The 20,113-nt window shown below is 47.4% G+C and overlaps 1 protein-coding gene across 2 annotated transcripts in view; it reads left to right on the forward strand.

Moving 5' to 3' along the window:
• pld1b (phospholipase D1b) overlaps positions 1 to 20,113 on the forward strand; it is a 62,647-nt gene that overhangs the window by 11,264 nt on the left and 31,270 nt on the right. For both annotated transcript variants that reach the window (XM_063206626.1, XM_063206625.1), the window contains exons 2-11: positions 9,008 to 9,183; positions 10,188 to 10,354; positions 11,002 to 11,144; positions 12,299 to 12,407; positions 12,557 to 12,622; positions 12,716 to 12,774; positions 12,985 to 13,077; positions 13,792 to 13,944; positions 14,228 to 14,377; positions 18,552 to 18,635. In XM_063206626.1, coding sequence (XP_063062696.1) covers positions 9,039 to 9,183; positions 10,188 to 10,354; positions 11,002 to 11,144; positions 12,299 to 12,407; positions 12,557 to 12,622; positions 12,716 to 12,774; positions 12,985 to 13,077; positions 13,792 to 13,944; positions 14,228 to 14,377; positions 18,552 to 18,635 — 1,169 coding nt within the window. In that variant the 5' untranslated portion in view covers positions 9,008 to 9,038. The remainder of the gene's footprint in view (positions 1 to 9,007; positions 9,184 to 10,187; positions 10,355 to 11,001; positions 11,145 to 12,298; positions 12,408 to 12,556; positions 12,623 to 12,715; positions 12,775 to 12,984; positions 13,078 to 13,791; positions 13,945 to 14,227; positions 14,378 to 18,551; positions 18,636 to 20,113) is intronic.

Genomic DNA, 20,113 nt, shown 5'->3' on the forward strand with positions numbered 1-20,113 from the left:
CAGAAACGTAAGCGGGTTGTGGTCAGTATAAACCACCACATCTGCAGGCGACCCCGACAAGTAAACCTCAAAATGTTGTACCGCCGACACCAGAGCCAATGCCTCCTTCTCAATGGTAGAGTAAGCTCTCTGATGCCGGTTCAATTTCTTGGAATAGTATGCGACAGGCTTGTCCAGCCCCGCTGAATCAGCTTGCAACAGCACCGCCCCTATTCCCACGTCACAGGCGTCCACTGCTAACTTGAAGGGAACACTGAAATTCGGGGCCGCCAGCACAGGTTCACATGACAGAATAGCCTTAATCTGATTAAATGCCTTCTCACACCCACTTGTCCACACAAACTTCACCCCTTTCTTCAAAAGACTCGTCAATGGTTCTGCCACAGTGGAGAAATTTGGAACAAAACGTCGGTAAAACCCACACATCCCCAACACCTGCATCACTTGCCGTCGTGTGTTAGGAGTGGGTAGATCCACAATCGCCTGAATCTTTGCCCTTCTCGGCAGCACCTGCCCTTGCCCCACTACATGCCCCAAATAGGTGACCTGAGCCTTCCCAATCTCACACTTCTCGAGATTCGCCACCAACCCCGCCTGTTGTAGCCGCTCCAATACCTGCTGCAAAAGTCCCACATGCTCGGGCCAGCTGTCACTGTAGGCCACAGCATCATCAATGTACACAACCACATTGGTTAGCCCCGCTATAACCCTCCCCATCAACCTTTGAAAGGTAGCGGGTGCATTCTTCATTCCAAATGGCAGAACATTACACACATACAGACCGTCTGGGGTGGTGAACGCAGAAACTTGTTTGGCCGACACAGAAAGTGGTACCTGCCAGTAACCCTTCAGTAGGTCAATCTTTGACACGTACCGAGCCTGGCCTATGCGGTCAATGCAATCCTCTAGCCGAGGTATGGGAAAAGCATCAGTCTGGGTTACCTGATTTACCTTGCGATAATCAATACACAACCGCCATGATTGATCCGGCTTAGGAACCAGCACCACCGGTGAACTCCACTCACTCTGCCCTGGCTCCACCGCCCCAATCTCCTGCATGTATGTCAGTTCCTCCTTAACCAGTGACAACTTATATGGAGAGAGCCTATATGGATGCTGTTTGATAGGCACCGCTCCACCCACCTGAACCTCATGCTCGACCAGAGCAGTGCGCCCCGGGCGATCCCTAAAGACGTCACTAAACTGGCGGAAAAGAGTGCAGACCTCATCTCGCTGGTCAGAAGACAAATGCCCCAGGTTCTCTTCCAGCTTACTTAAGGCTGCCACATTACCCAAGTGTGCAGACACCGGCTCCACCTCAATCATGTCGTCTTCTTCCCCCCCCCCTAGGTCCGAAGACACACACACAGCCACACTTGCCCCGTCCCGGCCATGGTAGGGTTTCAACAGATTGATATGGCAAAGCCTCGTCTTCCTGCGACCATCAGGAGTATTTAGGACATAGTTTCGATCCCCTACTTTCTTCGCCACAGTGTAAGGCCCCACAAACGCTGCACCCAGACCCCCTCCTCTCATCGGTTTCAGCACTAACACCTTTTCCCCCACTTTAAATGACCGACATACTGCCTTTCTGTCATATTGCTCTTTCATACGGGCCTGGGCCACTCCCAAATTCTCCCGGGCTACCTCACATGCAGCTGTCAAACGCTCCTTAAAACAAGATACGTACTGCAACAAGTCATCCTCCCCTCCTGCCCCAAGAAACTGCTCTTTAACCATCTTTAGCGGCCCCCGCACCTCATGCCCGTAAACCAGCTCAAAAGGAGTAAACCCTGTAGAGACATTTACAGAATCCCGGATGGCAAAAAGGAGAAACGGAATAGCACAGTCCCAGTCACCCGGGAATTGTACACAGTAAGCCCGTATCATTGCTTTCAAGGTTTGATGATATCTCTCAATAGCCCCTTGGGATTGGGGATGATAAGCAGAAGACAAGACCTGCTCTATTCCCAACTCCACCATAGCCTGCTGGAACACCCCTGACGTGAAGTTTGTGCCCCGGTCCGACTGCACCTCTCTCGGTAGTCCAAAACGCGAAAAAAACTGGAGCAGTGCCTCCACCACCGGTCGTGTTTTAATATTCCGCAAGGGCACTGCTTCGGGAAAGCGAGTGGTTGCATCCATGATCGTAAGCAAGTATTCATTTCCCTTTTTAGTCTTTGGTAAGGGCCCCACACAGTCGATAACAACACGAGAAAAAGGTTCGACCACAACAGGTAAAGGGCTAAGGGGTGCAACAGGTATCTTCTGGTTTGGTTTCCCCGACACCTGGCACGCATGACAAGAACGCACAAACTCAACTACATCCCTATGCATGCAAGGCCAATGGAAATGTCTCATAATTTTCTCCTCCGTTTTCCCCACACCTAAATGTCCAGCCATAGCAGCTTCATGAGCCAAACGCATCACCTCCTTACGGTACCTAAGGGGCAGCACTACCTGCTCGACTACCGTCCAGTCCTCTGAGGCTGGTCTGCGTGGGGGGCGCCACTTACGCATCAGGACATCGTCTTGTATGTAGAATCCTTCCGCCATCATCTTAATTTCTTCAACATCTGCAGCTCCCTCCCTTAACTGAGACAGCGCCAGGTCCTCCTTCTGGGCAGTGATAAGAGCTGTCGCACTCAACTCACAAGGACCAGGTCCATCTTCTTGAAACCCTAGCACGCCGCCAGATTTTGTCTCGACCACCTTCGGTGCTGCTGCCTTTGCCCTGGCCCGCGTCACCACACATGCCGGAAACACAGACGGAAATTCCCTCTCCAATGCCTCAGTTTCAGGGCTAACACAAGGCGAGACACATACCACCGGCGCCACCCTGACCTGACTACCCGCTAGGTCATTTCCCAACAACAGTGTAACTCCTTTAATTGGAAGAGAGGTCATTATCCCAATTGTAACAACACCAGTCACCAATGGGGACTTCAGAAACACCCTATGAAGTGGGACGGCACCATATTCCCCGCCCACTCCCTCAACGAGCACAGCTGCCTTCAATGATGAGCTCTCAGGTAATTCCAGGACCCCCGCAAGCAGTAAAGACTGAGCCGCCCCAGTGTCTCTTAGTATAGTCACCCTTGACTCAGGCTCCCCATCCGCTAGCGCCACTGAGCCTTCAGACACAAACGCTTTGAACAGAGGATCGGTTACTGTTGACACCTCATTGCTTGTCTCCTCCTGTTTCTGCATTGAGCCTGGCAGGACGAGAGTCACTGGTTTACCAGTACCTTCCTCTTTCCTATACGGGAGTGGGCAGCGTGACTTAATGTGGCCCAATTGCTTACAGTAATGACACCTGATTTCGTCAGTGGCAAACGACGCCCTACCCAACCGAGGGCTCACCTGTGTCCTAGCAGAGCCTGGTGGGTCAATCCTTGGCCGAGCTGCCGAAGCACCAGGCCGCCACGAAGCTGCCCCCCATGAACTTCTATCCTGTCCCGCCTCCCTATGGATTAACACATAGTTATCTGCTACCTCTGCAGCCTTAGAGGCAGTTGTTACCATCTGCTCATTGAGATGTACTTCAATATGGCGTGGTACACTCGCTTTAAATTGCTCCAAAAGCATAAGCTGCCTAATCTCCTGATAGGTGTATACTTCACTTGCTCTGAGCCATTTATCCAACAGCAATTCTTGTTGCCTGGCCAGGTCCCCATACGTATGCCCAGATTGTAATTTTTCAGACCTAAATTGCTGCCTGTAAGCTTCAGGGACAAGTTCATATGCTCGCAATATAGCTTTTTTCACGGAGGCATAATCGTTCACAGTAGCATTTAACGCTGCATATGCTTCTTGGGCCTTACCCGTTAGTTCTCTACGCACCAATGTCACCCACTCGTCTTCGGGCCACTGTCGCTCTGCCGCAATGCGTTCAAAAGTATCAAAAAATGCATCCACTTGCTCAGGACAGAACCGCGGCATTAGTTTGAAACATTTCTCAAGATCGAACCTGACCTCGTGTGCGCGCTGACGCTGACTTTCCTGCTGCTTTATTTTGGAATGTTCAATCTCCATTAGCACTAATTTTTGTTTCTCCTCTCTCTCCCTCTGGGCTAGCTCAAACTCTCTAGCCCTTCGCTGTGCCTCGCGTTCCAACCGGGCATCTTCTTCTTCGCGTAGTTGTTTTTCTCTTGCATATTGTTCTTCACGCAACAGTTTCTCCCTTGCTGCTTTCACTTCCTGGTCGTCCACTCCAAACTCCACCAGCAGTTTATTAACAAGATCGCCCTTCCGAATATCAGGCTCAACTTCAATTTCGTAAAATTCCGCCAGCTTCAGCAATTTTGGCCTCGTTAACTTAACCAGTCTTGGTCGCGACACATCTTCCTCCATAAAGGCCTCCGCGTCAAACACGGACATTTTCAACACCAGCTGGCTAGCTACCAAATGCTACAAACAGTAACTCATTGACCGAACAACGCATGCTACACAAAACCAACGACCCCAAAACAAACATTCAAATCCCGGCATGAGCCCCCACACTATTAGGATGTTAGATACTCCGCCCTCTAACTCCTAACATTTATGTATGCATTAACGTGTTCGGCAGTATGTACGTTATCTAACCTGTTGGATGCGTGTCGGGGGCACCACTTACCTGGGGAATCGGGCATCGGTGCATCGATCGCAGATGCCGCCAGCGCAAGCGGTTTCCCGTCGACCTACGGGCTCTCCTCCACGTTCAAAGGTAAGGGGGGGAAACACGGTGCACTCCTGGAAATCCCGTAAAGTCCATTGTACCTGGGCTTAATCCCAGACCTGAGTTTTCCGGCGAATGATCTTCTGCGTTGCCAACGCTCTCAGGCTAACTTCTGTTAGCCTACCTGCCGACCCGGAAAGGTCTAGTTCGCTGACCTTTGACTCACCCCGTGACCCCTTTTATGGGAGCCACATTCCAAACGGTCAAGCAGTGCCCCCGTGTGGATTGAAAGGGTTAGTGTGATGTCTAGTCTGTGACCTAGCATCTTAACAGTTGTAAGCTGACATCCACATGGTCGGGGAAACCAATGTCATTACCTAAAATTGAGCAGAATTGCCTAGAATTTAACGAAGGGCACAGATTGGCCTAAGCGCAGATGCCTGTTGTACAGTATACTGCTCAGATTCCAGAATACAGTATCTAGCAATGTATCACTCTAGACAACATTTTTAGGTAGGAAATTGTCCATCTCTCTTTGAGGTACCAAATTGTGTTTGATGATGAGTTCAGCAGTGTCCCTGAGGCTGTGTAAGAGGCCAAGATGTGCCATGTGCTTGACCTGTCACACACACAGATGGCACACCTGATGTCATGTCACCTGCCTTAAGGGCCGTACACACACGTCGCTGCTAGTTACTCGCTCAGCGAATGAACTCAATAGAATGTCAATGTGTTCCAGCGAGACTAGCAGGCGAGTAGGCGAGTACTGTACAAGCGATGCGATGTGGGCGGATCCCGAGTTAAAAATATTTTGTCTTCGAGCGAGGCGAGTAAGCGAGTAACCAATTGGAAGGCAGAGTTCGGTACTTCTCGCCTGTTCATTGGCAGTTAAAGCCGCGGGAACTTTCAGCGAACGTTCCATGAAAGAGTGGCGAGTAGGCGAGCAAGCGAGAAGCTAGTAAATAGAAGCGATGTGTGTGTACGGCCCTTTATGCTGTGTGACACAGGGTTACAACACAAGGATACAGGTGCTTTGTTGTCATACTCAACAACATGATCTCACAGAATTCCGTGACATGAATCATTGTGACACAAAATCTGTGAGACTTTCGCGGATTTTGTGTTCTTTCTGTGATTGCTGATATTTCCACAGCTCTGTTTTCACAATCTTATGTTCCAATTTTTGTTCTCTTAGGATTTTCTCATTTCAATCTGCCACAGATTTCATGTCCCAAGGGTCAGTGTTCCTTTCACAGATTTCTGATCCCAAAGATCAAGGGGAAGTGTCATTAGCAGGCAGTGAACCTACTTAAATATAACATTCTGCCGTGATGGAGTAAGCCAGACTAAAGCATGCAAAGTTTATGGTCTGGACTTGCACGATTCAGATAGCTGAGGCTGTGGGTGCACTTAGGTTAGGCAGCACACTAACACATCCACACCACACGAGGATGCCTCTTGATCTTGGCGTCCCCAGAACTGCAAAAGGGTTTAAGCAGAGGTCAGAGGTTGTGGTTTTGTGGTTTTGTGGTGTTGGACAGCCGGCTGCAGCGGAGTGAGTGGCGAGCAGTAAGCTAGCTGGAGTCTGAGCGGGCTTTGGAACCCTCTCCATAGGATTTCGGGACTGTCTTTGTCAGTTGGATGGTACCTCAGGATTTTACTGTTACTTTGTTCGTGTCTGGATTTTTTTCCCACTACTGCATGCGTGGAAAAGAGCACGCAGGTGAAAGGCTCAGTGACCAAGCTGGTCCCCTATGTGACTCTGCTCATCACAGCTCCTTGACAACTTAACTAGCATCCGACATACCCGGGCTCCGCCCTAGCGGTGACGCAACACCTTCGGCTCAGCTACACACACTAGGGCCAGGAGCTTGTGTATGAGGATTCCGTTCCCTCCACAGCGGGAAACTCCACCCACTTTGTCTGGAACCAATCAACTGAGCATTTCCAACCGTCCTGGGTAGAGGCGTGTTCAAGGCAGTGACGGGGTTTAAGCAGAGACGTTCTATTGGGACTAAGAACAGTAGCTAGCCGAGGGAGGCAGGTTAACCAGGCCATTTGGAAACACTAATCGTTATAGTCCTGGTCAGACCAGAATCGCGGTACGTGATCTGAAGTCTATGAATCAGGCAACATCCGACGCACATTTCCACTCAACAGTTGCCTGTCGCACACTCCTACTACCACGTTATTGCAGACTAGTGTCAGGAGCTAGAGGGGGGGCAGGGGTCTTTCAGGGTTGCCAGATGAGGCTGATGATTTCCAGCCCCAAAAATGCTCAAAACCCGCCTAGAAGCACAAAATCCCGCCCAATTCTATTGATGTCTATGCCAAAAATTGGGCGGGTTTTTCTGCTAAATGCCATTTTTACCCGCACACTTCCATCCTAAGCAGCCCAATTGGGCGGGAAACAGCCCAATCTGGCAACACTGGGGTCTTTAGTTTCCTAACACCAATCAAAAACACCACTTTTTATCAGCCGTAGCCATTCTCCTGTCTCCACCATCCATCGTGCAGTTGTGCCCGCCTAACCCTCCTCTTGCCCCGCCCACCTTCAAAGATTCAAGTGGAGTGGAAATAAACCTTGCATTATGATTGGTGGGCTGAGTTTGTGGCCTGTTGAGGTGATCTATCTATGGTGAATACAGGGCCGTGTTAGACGCCAAGCAAAAATATTTTTGGTTGCTTGCCTAATTTAGTAGCCGAGTGATTAGGGTGAATGAGTTGAGTGATTAACTAGGTCCCATGGGGTGCCTGCATATTGTAGTGTGTGCTTCAGCCTATCTACCTCTCTGGGTGCATTTGGAATAGCTGGTGCAACCTCTATGTAGTATAATTTGCTGTGTTGTACCGGTACTTACACCATACATTTTCTTTCAATTTTACTTTTGACCCCTCTGGTGCAGTGCGAAGCCATGTTTAGTGACTCAGATTTTTTTCTACTCAAGTTGTGCAATATCCTCTGAGACGGCAAGTCTGATGGGGGGGGGTGGATGACTGGAGAGAAGACTTCTTGTTTTACTTGTAAATTGTATGGGGGAGATGAATCAACATTGTCTATTTCCAACTCTGAACTTGTGGATTACTTCCTTAACTACTGATGATAGGTTCAATGTATGGCATCACCCATCATTCACTTATAAAATGTGCTCTCTGTATGTGCTCCCACAAGGTTAGCATCGCAGCCTTTGTAATTTGAGACTGAACGTATCTTTTTGTTCTGGCTTTGTTGTGTGTCAACACAACCTGCATATCACGGTGCGCAACCCATATTACACCATCCATTAAGTGCTTACATGCAGCACTCATGTAACTTTCTTATCCTGTGTCTGTGCATACATTTAAAAGTCTATGGTGCACAAGACAGGATGGTGTGCACTTGCACTTGTGTGCTAATGCTTTCTCGTGTGTGCACATGTGTGTGTGTGTGCAACCGTATCTCACTCATTTCGTGAAGTATTCACGAAAAAAATAGATTAATTTTCGTGGTGCATTCACGTTATTGCCCGCCTTTCGTAAAGTCTTCACGAAAATAATAGATTAATTTTCACGCTGCCTATTCACTTGAATTGCCCGACTGTTGCCTAGCGACCCACTAGTTTGATGCCCTTTCGGTAGCCTACCGTCACATGGTAATCAAACATTTCAAACAAGCAATTTAGGGTTAGGTTTAGGGTTAAGGTTAGGGTTAAGGTTAGGGTTAAGGTTAGGGTTAGGGTTAGGTTTAGGGTTAAGTAGGGTTAAGGTTAGGGTTAGGTTTAGGTTTAGGTTTAGGGGACATAAGGCGTAAGTACCGAAAGGGCGTCGAATTAGTGAGTCCCGAGTGTATCAGCAGTGTTCTGTCAGCAGCACCCCCTCCCCGCCCCTGCAGACGCTTGGATAACCATAGCAGCAGTGGGGCAATTCAAGTGAATAGGCAGCGTGAAAATTAATCTATTATTTTCGTGAAGACTTTACAAAAGGCGGGCAATAACGTGAATGCACCACGAAAATTAATCTATTATTTTCGTGAAGACTTTACGAAAGGCGTGAGAGAGGGCTCGTGTGTGTGTTTGTTTACAGGAGAAAGCAGGTTTGCACACTGAAAAAGACACTAAGGTCAAGCCCAATGCGTTTTATTATTTTGGTGAGAGAGAGGGCACTGATGACGGCAGATCCCTGAAATGTCTGCTCTACTCTGCTGTCAGCAAAATAATGGGAAAAAAACCTCCTTGTGCTTGACCTTTGTGTCTTTTCAGTGTGGGAATATGCTCTCATCTTTTGAACTGTTCTATTTGGGTCCAGACACCTGCTTATTTCTCTACACATCTTGAGCGTAACAGCATCCTTGCTTCCTGTGTTTTCCAGGAGAGCCAGGCCGTCAGGCTGAGTGTTGGCCATGTTGCGCCAGGCGGAGCCCACGAGTAGCACGCTACAGCTGGTGGCCACGGACATGACAGAGATCATGGAGAACCTGGACACGCGAGAACTCGACATGGGCGACGGGGAGGAGGTGTTTGACGGGCACGATGGCAATAACCCAGGTGGGCACTGCAGCAATTAGATGCATGATGGAGCAGATACATTGGTTCCCAGGGGTCCGGTGATTTATCTGGGAATATTGGTTGAGGTTCTGAATAGTAGGTATAGTCTCTGGTTGTAGGGTGTAATTCTCTCCATATATCTATAATACCCAGTTCCTTCATTAAGTCAACCATTCTTCTACTAATAGGTTTTGTCTCAGACTTACCATTTGAGACATCTAGCGATGGCTGGAGATGTGTGTTGAAGTCCCCTCCACAAATGACCACCCCTTGCGCTTTAGTTGTCATCAAATCAAACATTTTCCTGTAAAACTGCCATCCACTGCCTGGAGGAGCATAAACGTTTAGTAAAGTAACTAAATTGCCTTCTAAATTGCTTGAGGTTCAACAGCTAAAAGCTGAGTAGGTGTTTGTTTGTGATTCCAGCAACCTATAGGTGGGTCAAAATCTAGCACGTTGGTCTAGCACCGCACCATAAGAGAAAATCATATCTGGGCCATGAAATCTGTCCTCCAATTGCAATGCTCTGTCTGTTTATTGAGGGGTTTTCACCCATATGGAGGTGTTGGATTGTGCATGGCGCCAAAAATGTGAGTGGTCATCAATGCATGATGGAGCAGAATTTAAAATGTAAGTGTTATATGTCCATGGAACGAGAAACCAACCATTAGTTCCTCTAGGGAGGATGGCTGATGTTACAGTGTTTCGAGATTATTAATAATTAGCGAATGACTTTGGTGTGTGTGCAGAATATGTAGTATGTGCAGGTACATGAAGGAATGAGTTTGGTGTGTGTGCATAATATGTATGGTACCACGCACTGATGAAGGCTTGATAGCCGAAACGCGTTTGCTTTTTGGACATGGTGGTAATATAAATAAATAATGAGACGCAGTTTGTGAGTGCGGATTTTTCTTCCTTAAGCAGAATATGTATGTACATGAAGGAATGAATGAATGAATTAACACAACAATGGTTGAATGACTGTGTCCTTCTTTTGGCAGACAAACGCATCCCCTTCGTCGCCATCTACAAGACGACCGGCTTCAAGGAGCCAGAGGCTCGGGTCTTCCTGGCCTCGCTGGCCATCTCCGCCAAGATCCTGGAGGTGGAACGCCCCCGGATAGCCCAGGACCGCTTCAATGTGACCACTCAGCGGAGCGTCTCCAAGGTCAGAGAGGTTAAATGGGCTCTTACTTAAAGCCATGCTGTAGCATTTCTGGAAATGAGCTCATTTTACACCTCCCTTTGAGTTAAATGATTGAGTTTTACCTTTCTCCTGTGCTCCCAGCTGTTCTCTGAGTCGGACAACGAAAATTGCTAGCTTGTAAGTAGAACATCCACAGACTAAGAGAACAGCTCAAAGAACAGAAGAAAGGGCAATGCATAATTAGTTTGGCCGGATCTCCTTTAGAATTAGCATGCTAACTGACTCAGTTCAGACTGCCCAGTCTTCCCATAGTGTGAACCACAAATTCACATGGAAAAGCAGTGCCTGGGTTTTGCATTTTCAGTCGTTAGTAGAATATGTCTCCATTTCTTATGGACAAGATTGCTAAAATGACATGGAAGAAAGGTGTGTGCGTGTGCGTGTGCGTGTGCGTGCGCGTGTGTGCGTGTGCGTGTGCGTGTGCACGTGCATGTGTGTGTGTGCGTACATGTGTGTGTGTGCGTGCATGTGTGTGTGCATGCATGTGTGCGTGTGCGTGCGCGCGTGTTCGTGTGTGTGTGTGTGTCTACATGTGCGTGCGTGTGCATGTATGAAACAAATATTTTCATCTAAATGCAACATTGTGTGATGTCTCACTGTACCTCTAGGTGCTCCCTGCTGTCTTTAAGATCGAGATGAAGCATGGCAACTTCACCTGGATGGTGAAGAGGAAGGAGAAGCACTTCATGGAGCTGCACCGAGAGCTGCGCACGTACAAAACCTTCATGCGCATCCCTCTGCCGTCACGCAGGTCTGCCTCATCACCATGCATTATACTCAGTTGATGCTTTTATTACCTCCGTCAAGGAGGTTATGTTTTCGGTCGTGTTGGTTTGTCTGTCTGTTTGTCTGTCTATTTGACTCCAGGATAACTGAAAAATGTATGAAGGGATTTTGATGAAATCAAAGGTCAAGGTGGGATTTGAACCTGCATCCCCCTCTGATCCCAAAAAACAAGCTCCCTAAGCCAGGTGTTCCAATCTTTTTGCGACTTGCAGCCCACTTGAAATGTACACGAGTGGTCGGGGCCCACATCTGACCCAATAAACAAGACAATTCATAAATGGTCAACGGCAACACACACACAAATATTATTTTGATTTTTACAAAATGATTTTAATGCCAACTTGGAATACTTCCAAGGCCCACCAGTGCGCCCCAGCCCACAGTTTGAGAATCAATGCCCTAACCATCAGGCCACGGCTGCCCACAGCTTCAGCTCTGCTCACCTGACTGGGTGGCCAACCGTTCCTCAGAGGCTTTACAATCCACCATCGCATTTTTGTTAGCCAGTAACTCATCTCAACTTTTAGCACAATGGACAGTGAGGATGAATCAATCGGCAGAAACAGATGTTTTGAAGTGTTTGGTACTAGAACATACTGTAAGTGTCTCAGTCAATGTTGCCCATTATTACTATCACAAAAAGTAGCAAGGTTTGCACCCTGTTTCAGAGTTTTAGACTTTTCATGCTGAGTTAGGTCCTTTTTAACTTCAAAACCTGGATGGGAATAGTGGCTTCTATATTTAGGATACATAGAAAAAGTTCTGTTATTAATAGTCCAAGCAGTTCATATTCATATTCGGATATCTGCAAAGATCACGGAAATTATTCAAAACAGATTAAGTTCCAAAGAAGTGCATAGCAGTGAACCCTATGCTAATGTACTTAAAAAGGGGGGAAAAACACTTTTGTTTATTTCCTGTGCACTTTGTACCTGCAAGTGTTGTATGATCTGACTTATGTCCTCAATTGTTAGGCACTTTGTAGAAAAGCGTCAAATGTAATGTAATTTAATGTACTGTAAACGAATGTAATGCACTGTAAAGTCTTGTGCAATAGTTGGATAAGCGAATGTGATTTCCCACAAGGGGGTGACTGTAGCAATTTGCTCCCCTGTCCAGTCACACAGAACGGCGGCAGACTATAAACAGGAACTTGGCACGCGAGATGCCCAGCTTGCCACGCGGAGGCGGGGAAGACCTCAGAGAGGAGCAGGTGTCCAGTAGAAGGGTGCGTCTCCTTTAATCTGATTGGCTTTGGCCATTGCCAGTCATCGTAGAAAGCGAATCTGATTGGCTTTGGCCATTGCCAGTCATCGTAGAAAGCGAATCGAAGTAAAAGTAAATCAAAACTGAGTGGTGTTATTTTTCCTTTTCCAGAAACAACTGGAGGATTACTTGAATAAGCTGTTGAAAATGCCACTGTACAGAAGCTACCATGCAACAGTAAGGTTTTTGATTTGTGATCTTTACGACCGGATAGCTGTGTGCCGCGAGACTAGATCTTTTCTGATTTTTATTTTTTACTTATCCTTGTAGACGGAGTTCATTGATGTGAGTCAGTTGTCCTTCATTCATGATTTGGGACCAAAAGGCTTGTAAGAAAATGTTTTTATTGATACATCTATTTCACTTATTTCAAATGTTTTGATGCATCATCTAAATGTAATATACAGCTGTAGGATGACTTGTTGGATCAGCTTGACTAAAAGAGCAAAACACTTGTTACATAAGAGGGTTATTTATTCATTCCCAGACTGATTATACCGCCTCCATGCAAACTCACCTCTGTCTTGTTGTTTCTCCAGGGAGGGCTTTGTTTACAAGCGGTCTGGTGGTCATCGGATCCCTGGCCTGAACTGCTGTGGTCACAGCAAAATGTGTTACCGATGGTCCAAACGGTACGTGCAATGCCCCATGTCTGTTTCTGAATTGGAGTGTTTTCTTATCTAGGCAACATGGGATAGTGCAGAGACCTATATGCTGTCTTGTACTGTATGCACACTAACGCTCATCGTGACTGCGTATCTGTGTAGCTCAATGATGATGTGTCCACTCTCTTGGCACGCAGGACAAATTAAACATTCACGTACAAATATTTGGAAAGTCCTCAAGGAATACTTCTCCCCTCAAGCACTTGACATCTGCTTGCGTGGCACAGCTGCATGTTGCTATGCTGTTATCGCATGCACACACGTAGCAGCAACACATTGGACAAACGGCCACAAAATAGCTTAAAGAAGGTGGCAGGCGGAGCAAAGGTGGAACATTTGAATTCCCAACCAAGGAGGTATTCCAAGAAGATTGTTTGAAAACAAACCAAGTTAAGATAACTCTGAGGTAGAGTGGGCGAGAGTTTTTATTTTCTTCACTAAATGACGCCGGTTGAGTATATATTAGCAGGTTTGCCAATATTATGAATTAAACATATTCTTGCTTAAACATTAAACATATATTAAACTTTTTCTTGCCGTGTGCAGGAACCTGTTTTCAAAGATGCTGTATTTTACACTGTGCTCAGACACTCATTCTTGTGTGGTGGAGTGCAGACTGCAGAGTTTTTTACGATGTTCTGTTGGCTCATGTTTGATCTGTACTCCTCTTCTGCACTGTAGGTGGCTGGTTGTGAAAGATTCATTTCTGCTGTACATGAAGCCGGACTCGGGGGCCATTTCGTTTGTCATGCTGGTGGACAAGGAGTTTGCCATCAAAATGGACTCCAAAGACACGGAGACGAAGCATGGAGTGCGCATCGACAACTTAAACAGGTAAGCCATTTAAGGTCTTTGCCAATACAGTGTATAACATATGGCATGAAAAGTTTTTTTCAAAGAAGTAGAAGAATAAAACATGCTCTTTTCAGAATGGGAATACAATATCGCAATACTACAATCTACAATTACTATACCAATTACTATTCTAAACACAATCCAGAAAACCTATTTATTTTTGTATTGGTTAAGATAACCATTGTGATAAACGGTAGCAAGTCTTTGAATGGTGAATCTTTCATCCCTCCACCTGTCACCACTCCCTCCCTCCCGCCTGCAGGACCTTGGTGCTGAAGTGTAGCAGCTATCGGCATGCCCGCTGGTGGGGGCAGGCCATCGAGGACTTTGTCCGCAAGTATGGCAGCGCCTTCCTCACCGACCATCGCTTTGGCTCTTTTGCCCAGGAGCAGCCGGACACCCCAGCCAAGTGGTGAGTCTCCCCCGCCCCAAAGTGAAGAGTGTAGTGGAGGGCGTACACAGTGAAGCCGACAGGGGGGACAAAGGGGTCACTTGTCCTGGGCCCAGGGAGATGGGGGGCCCATGATTGGGTCCTCGTTGTATTAAATGTATTAAGTGGGGGGCCCTATCAGAGAAATTTGTCCTGGGCCCAGCCAAAGCTGTCAGCGGGCCTGGGCGTACACATCCATGAGAAAAGCGTATGTAGAAGGATGTAGAGAAGGATATGCACACTGCTTGCAAAAGACTTTATTTGGTAACACTTTCTATGAAGCCCATATCTATAGCACATTATGTGCACATTTATAACAACTTATAATGCATATCATAATCATAGTGCATTATGACTACAATCATAACGCTTCATGATGGATGATATCAATAGTCATGAATAACTATAAATCTAGCTTATAATGCATTATAAACCTTAAGGTGTTTTGAGTGCTTGTGACTGGTTATAAACTACAGGCAGTGAAGGGTTTTATAATACATTATAACTGTCATAATGCACTATGAGAAGTTGTTATAAATGCGCTCATAATGCGCTATAGATGTGGGCTTCATAGAAAGTGTGACCCTTTATTTATTTCTTCAAGATGATCTATGATCGAAACGATGCTACTCCCAATAAAGCCTTTTGCAAGCAGTGTGCAGATCCTTCCCCCACCTGCCTCTTCTCAACCTGACTCGTACCTCTGATCTTCTTTTTTGTGTATTTCAGGGGCTTTTAAAATGTTTTCTTTTTTTTACTTTTATGATTATGGTAGAAGTTAAGAGTAGGGCTGGAGATGCGTGATAGAGAGGTTGAGAGAGAGAGATGGAGTAGTTGGGAAATGACGCAGGCTGGATTCAAATCTGGGTCTTATCTGAGTGAAGGTGTTGGACAAGAAAGTGATGGGAGAAGGAGATGGTGTAGGAAAAGGGTAGGGATTCGAATCTGGGTCTCCGTGGTTAGCCTTGTGCGAGCTCCACCCTGCAACCCATATCGTAAGTCAATGATTCTCAAACTGTGGGCCGGGGCCCTGAAGCTATTCCAAGTGGGCCTTGAAATAATTTTCTAAAAATCTGAACAATATTTGCGTGTGTGTTGCTGTTGGATAATTATTTCAGTTTTAGTGTTTATTGGACCGGGGGTGGGACCCGAACATTTGTGAAAATGTCAAGCGGGCCCCGAATTGGAAGGGGTGAGGGAGCCCCATACTGTTGTAGGCGTCGAGGGCCCCATAGTGTTTTAGGTGACGAGGGCCCCATACTGTTGTAGGTGACGAGGGCCCCATAGTGTTTTAGGTGATGAGGTCCCCATACTGTTGTAGTTGACGAGGGCCCCATAGTGACGAGGGCCCCATAGTGCTGTAGGTGGCGAGGGCCCCATACTGTTATAGGTGACGAGGGCCCCATAGTGTTGTAGGTGGCGAGGGCCCCATAGTGACGAGGGCCCCATAGTGTTGTAGGTGGCGAGGGCCCCATAGTGTTGTAGGTGACGAGGGCCCCATAGTGTTGTAGGTGGCGAGGGCCCCATAGTGTTGTAGGTGACGAGGGCCCCATAGTGTTTTAGGTGATGAGGTCCCCATACTGTTGTAGTTGACGAGGGCCCCATAGTGACGAGGGCCCCATAGTGTTGTAGGTGGCGAGGGCCCCATAGTGACGAGGGCCCCATAGTGTTGTAGGTGGCGAGGGCCCCATAGTGTTGTAGGTGGCGAGGGCCCCATAGTGTTGTAGGTGGCGAGGGCCCCATAGTGTTGTGGGTGACGAGGGCCCCATAGTGCTGTAGGTGGCGAGGGCCCCATACTGTTATAGGTGACGAGGGCCCCATAGTGTTGTAGGTGGCGAGGGCCCCATAGTGCTGTAGGTGGCGAGGTCCCCATACTGTTGTAGGTGGCGAGGTCCCCATACTGTTATAGGTGACGAGGGCCCCATAGTGTTGTAGGTGGCGAGGGCCTCATCAGAGAGAGCCCTCATCTCATCGGAGGCCTCGGGTGTCCAGCGCGGGGTCTCCGTTTCGCCAGAGTAACCCGAGAGAGACGGCGCGGCGGGGGAAAAGTGAAACGCTAGCTTTGACGTTCCCCGTGACCCTGCGGGGGAATGCGATAGTGTCTGCATGGGAGAGGCCGCCCCGTCCTGGGCTGAGTTTCTCAAAAGAGAAGTTGCTAGCCTGTTAGCAACTTTGGTAGTTGCCAATGGGAAAATGCATTGAAAACAACAAAGTAGCTAATGCAGTAAGCAACTTTGGTTTCGAGAAATCCACCCCTGTCCTGTCCTGTCCTGTCCTGTCCTGTCCTGCCCTGCCCTGCCCTGCCCTGCCCTGCCCTGCCCTGTCCTGTCCTGTCCTGTCCTGTCCTGTCCTGTCCTGTCCTGTCCTGTCCTGTCCTGTCCTGTCCTGTCCTGTCCTGTCCTGTCCTGTCCTGCCCTGCCCTGCCCTGTCCTGCCCTGTCCTGTCCTGTCCTGTCCTGTCCTGTCCTGTCCTGTCCTGTCCTGTCCTGTCCTGTCCTGTCCTGTCCTGTCCTGTCCTGTCCTGTCCTGTCCTGCCCTTCCTTGTCCTGTCCTGTCCTGTCCTGTCCTGTCCTGACCTGTCCTGTCCTGTCCTGTCCTATTCTGTCCTGTCCTGCCCTCTTCCTGCCCTGCCCTGTCCTGTCCTGCCCTCTTCCTGTCCTGTCCTGCCCTGTCCTCTCCTGTCCTATCCTGTCTTGCCCTGTCCTGTCATGCCCTGCCCTACCCTGTCCTCCTGTCCTGTCCTATCCTTCCCTGCTCTGTCCTGTCCTGTCCTGCCCTGCCCTGTCCTGTCCTGCCCTGTCCTGCCCTGCCCTGCCCTGTCCTGTCCTGTCCTGCCCTGTCCTGTCCTGTCCTGTCCTGCCCTGTCCTCCGGCACGCTCTTCAACAGGGGCCTGCTGCTCGCACCTCTTTGGTGAATTTCTCGAAACCAAAGTTGCTTACTACATTTGCTACTTCGTTGCTTTCAATGCATTTTCCCATTGGCAACTACCGAAGTTGCTAACAGGCTGACAACTTCTCTTTTGAGAAACTCAGCCCAGAACAGGGAATGGCTCCTCGGGACTGAAAGATCTCATCATGGACCACAGAGGGGGTGGGGGCTTGTGGGGTGGGTGACATTGGTGACATCTCAGGCCCGTAGCCAGCATTGTGGTGGGGGGGATCTTTTCGCCCCGAAAGTGGACTTTATTTGGCTCCCGGCTCCAATGTTTCCAAAATACACGAGCACACTAAAAATATTTTAATTTAGACATACTTTATTCATTATAAGTTTGTCGCAAGTCTGTTGTTGCTGTCCTTAATTTGTCTGTTGCTCCCCACTCTTAACATAAATGGACATGAATTGCTTCAAATGAGCTATCTCCCCACATAGTGTCGGCCCAGTGTTGGCTCAGTTACTGCTATCTGACAGTTATTGTCTATGAAATGACCTTCCAGTCAAAGTGGGATGCAACGTAGTTGAGGGGTTCGAGTGGGGGTGGGGGATGGGAGGGGGGGTTCAAACGAACCCCTCGAACCCCCCCTGGCTACGGGCCTGCATCTGAGTATTTGTTTGAAAATTAAGAGCTTTGTTGCAAAATGACATCAGTTTTGGAACTTCAAGATTCAAGATTTCTTTTCATCTCGTTATAGGGATATAATTATAGGGTTATCATTATTTGTGTTTTTTTCTCCTCCAAAGTTTGTGTGTGTTTGTGTGTGTGTCTGTGTGTCTGTGTGTCTGTCTGTCTGTGTCTGTGTCTGTGTCTGTGTCTGAGAGAGAGAAAGGGAAAAATGTGCCTTTGCTGTCTTCAGCATGTATTTAACGATCTATTCGCCTGGTGGAAGAAACTGCTCTGGAGTCTGGTGGTGCAAGCTTTCAAACTTTTATGCCATTTCTCAGAAGATAATAACTCAGATAGTTCAGGGGTGGGGGGGACTAGGATCTGTCATGATTTGTTCTGGCCTTCCTATTTCATCTTGCCTCACATAACTCCAATATGGAGGGTTGGTCACAACCACAAATGCTCTGTGCTGTACGCACCACAGCCTGAAGTGCCTTTCTGTTGTGAAGAGAGCCGAGTGATTTGTGTTCTCTATTTTAAGAGGTTTTCAATAAAAGCATATGCCAAGTGTAATGCAGTGTAAATGCATGTGGCCCGTTTTCTTTCTTTTCACAGGTATGTCAATGGGAAGACCTACATGGAGGATGTGGCCAACGCATTAGAGGAAGCTAGAGAAGAGATCTTCATCACGGACTGGTGGTTAGTAAACAGGGACTCTGTTGTTTGTTTAAGTCATGTCATTTTTCAGGACTATGTGTTGTAAGTGTTATCGGAAACAGTCCCCATTGACCAATGTGGGGTTGACAAAGGTACTTCAGTCAAGAATGCGGATGTTGGAAGGTACACAAGTATAATACTCTCCAAATCATTTGAATTCTGTGGGAATTGAATGGAATCTATTCTGCAACCTTTTTAGTCCAAGATAAACTCCATAACTATTACGGTCTTGTTGTCTTTCCATGACCATGCCTGAGCATCGAAAGATACTTTCAGCAACAGGCCTCAAGTGACCTTTATTATGTGACCGTTTAGTAATTTGACACTGGTAGAACCAGCTGTTGAAAAGGACCGTACGCAGCAATGATTAAATCGCAGTTACTCGAGCACAGAGTGCAGGGCTTTGTTTCCGCCTTTTGGCATAATGGAAAAATCAGTAACTAGGTCCATCCTTGTACAAGCACTATGGTGAGAGAGAGAGAGAGAGAGAGAGGGAGAAAATATGAGTGGAATAATGCCAGTGTTATCCATGCCCATTCACTCTAAAAAGCCTAGAATAGCACTGTCTGTCTGTCCCTTTTGATTGCCATGCTCCATGTTTTTTTTGTCCGGTATTTGATTCTTTGTAGGCAGTATAAGACACATATAATACTTATAATGAATATATAAGCCATTACCTAATGATGGACTTAAAATCGAATCACACCCATACCTCTCCCTACTGTTCAACTCCATCCATGGCTGAAGTGGCCTAGAGCATTGCTGACATTACTCCAGTGACTATAACCAATACCCTGTAAGTAACTAAGTTGCTTTGGATAAATGCGCCAGCAAAGAGTAATTTGATGTCATCTAATCTAATATTTCATAATTAGAACGCAACAACAACAGCGATATCATCAATCATTTTAAAATAAGTTGAATGCATAAACATAAAGATGGGAGAAGAAAACTCATTTTTATATTCAAGTGTGTGCACACATTCAAAGTGTTCAAACGGGGAGGAAAAGTAAGAGGCGCCCCATTTAACGTTCCGAATCACGCTTCTTCCACAATAGTACATTTGGGCTTGCATATATTGTGTGTTGTATTGTGTTGTCTGGTTTTCTCCTGTGTCTGTGGATGGGAATTGGTGCAGTTGTGCAGCGCATCACCCACAGGCAACCCCTTGCAATGCTGTGCGAGAGCTAATATGAAGGTGTTAAGTATTATGGATGTACCGCAGTAGTCTCCAATTATTTTCCCCAAGGGCCATATTATGTAGCCAGAATGAGGCTAAGGGACAAACAGATCGCCCAACCGTCACAGATAGCCCATGGACACAGGTAGCATACATATGTTTTACCATTTCTTCCAATCTCATGGTGGGCCAAATGTTTGCCATGCCGGGCTGGATCTGGCCCACGGGCCGCCCCTTGGAGACCACTAATGAACCGAATCCAAGTTTCTGTTTCAGATTC

The sequence above is a fragment of the Engraulis encrasicolus genome, chromosome 9 (assembly GCF_034702125.1).
Source record: "Engraulis encrasicolus isolate BLACKSEA-1 chromosome 9, IST_EnEncr_1.0, whole genome shotgun sequence".
NCBI lineage: Eukaryota > Metazoa > Chordata > Actinopteri > Clupeiformes > Engraulidae > Engraulis > Engraulis encrasicolus.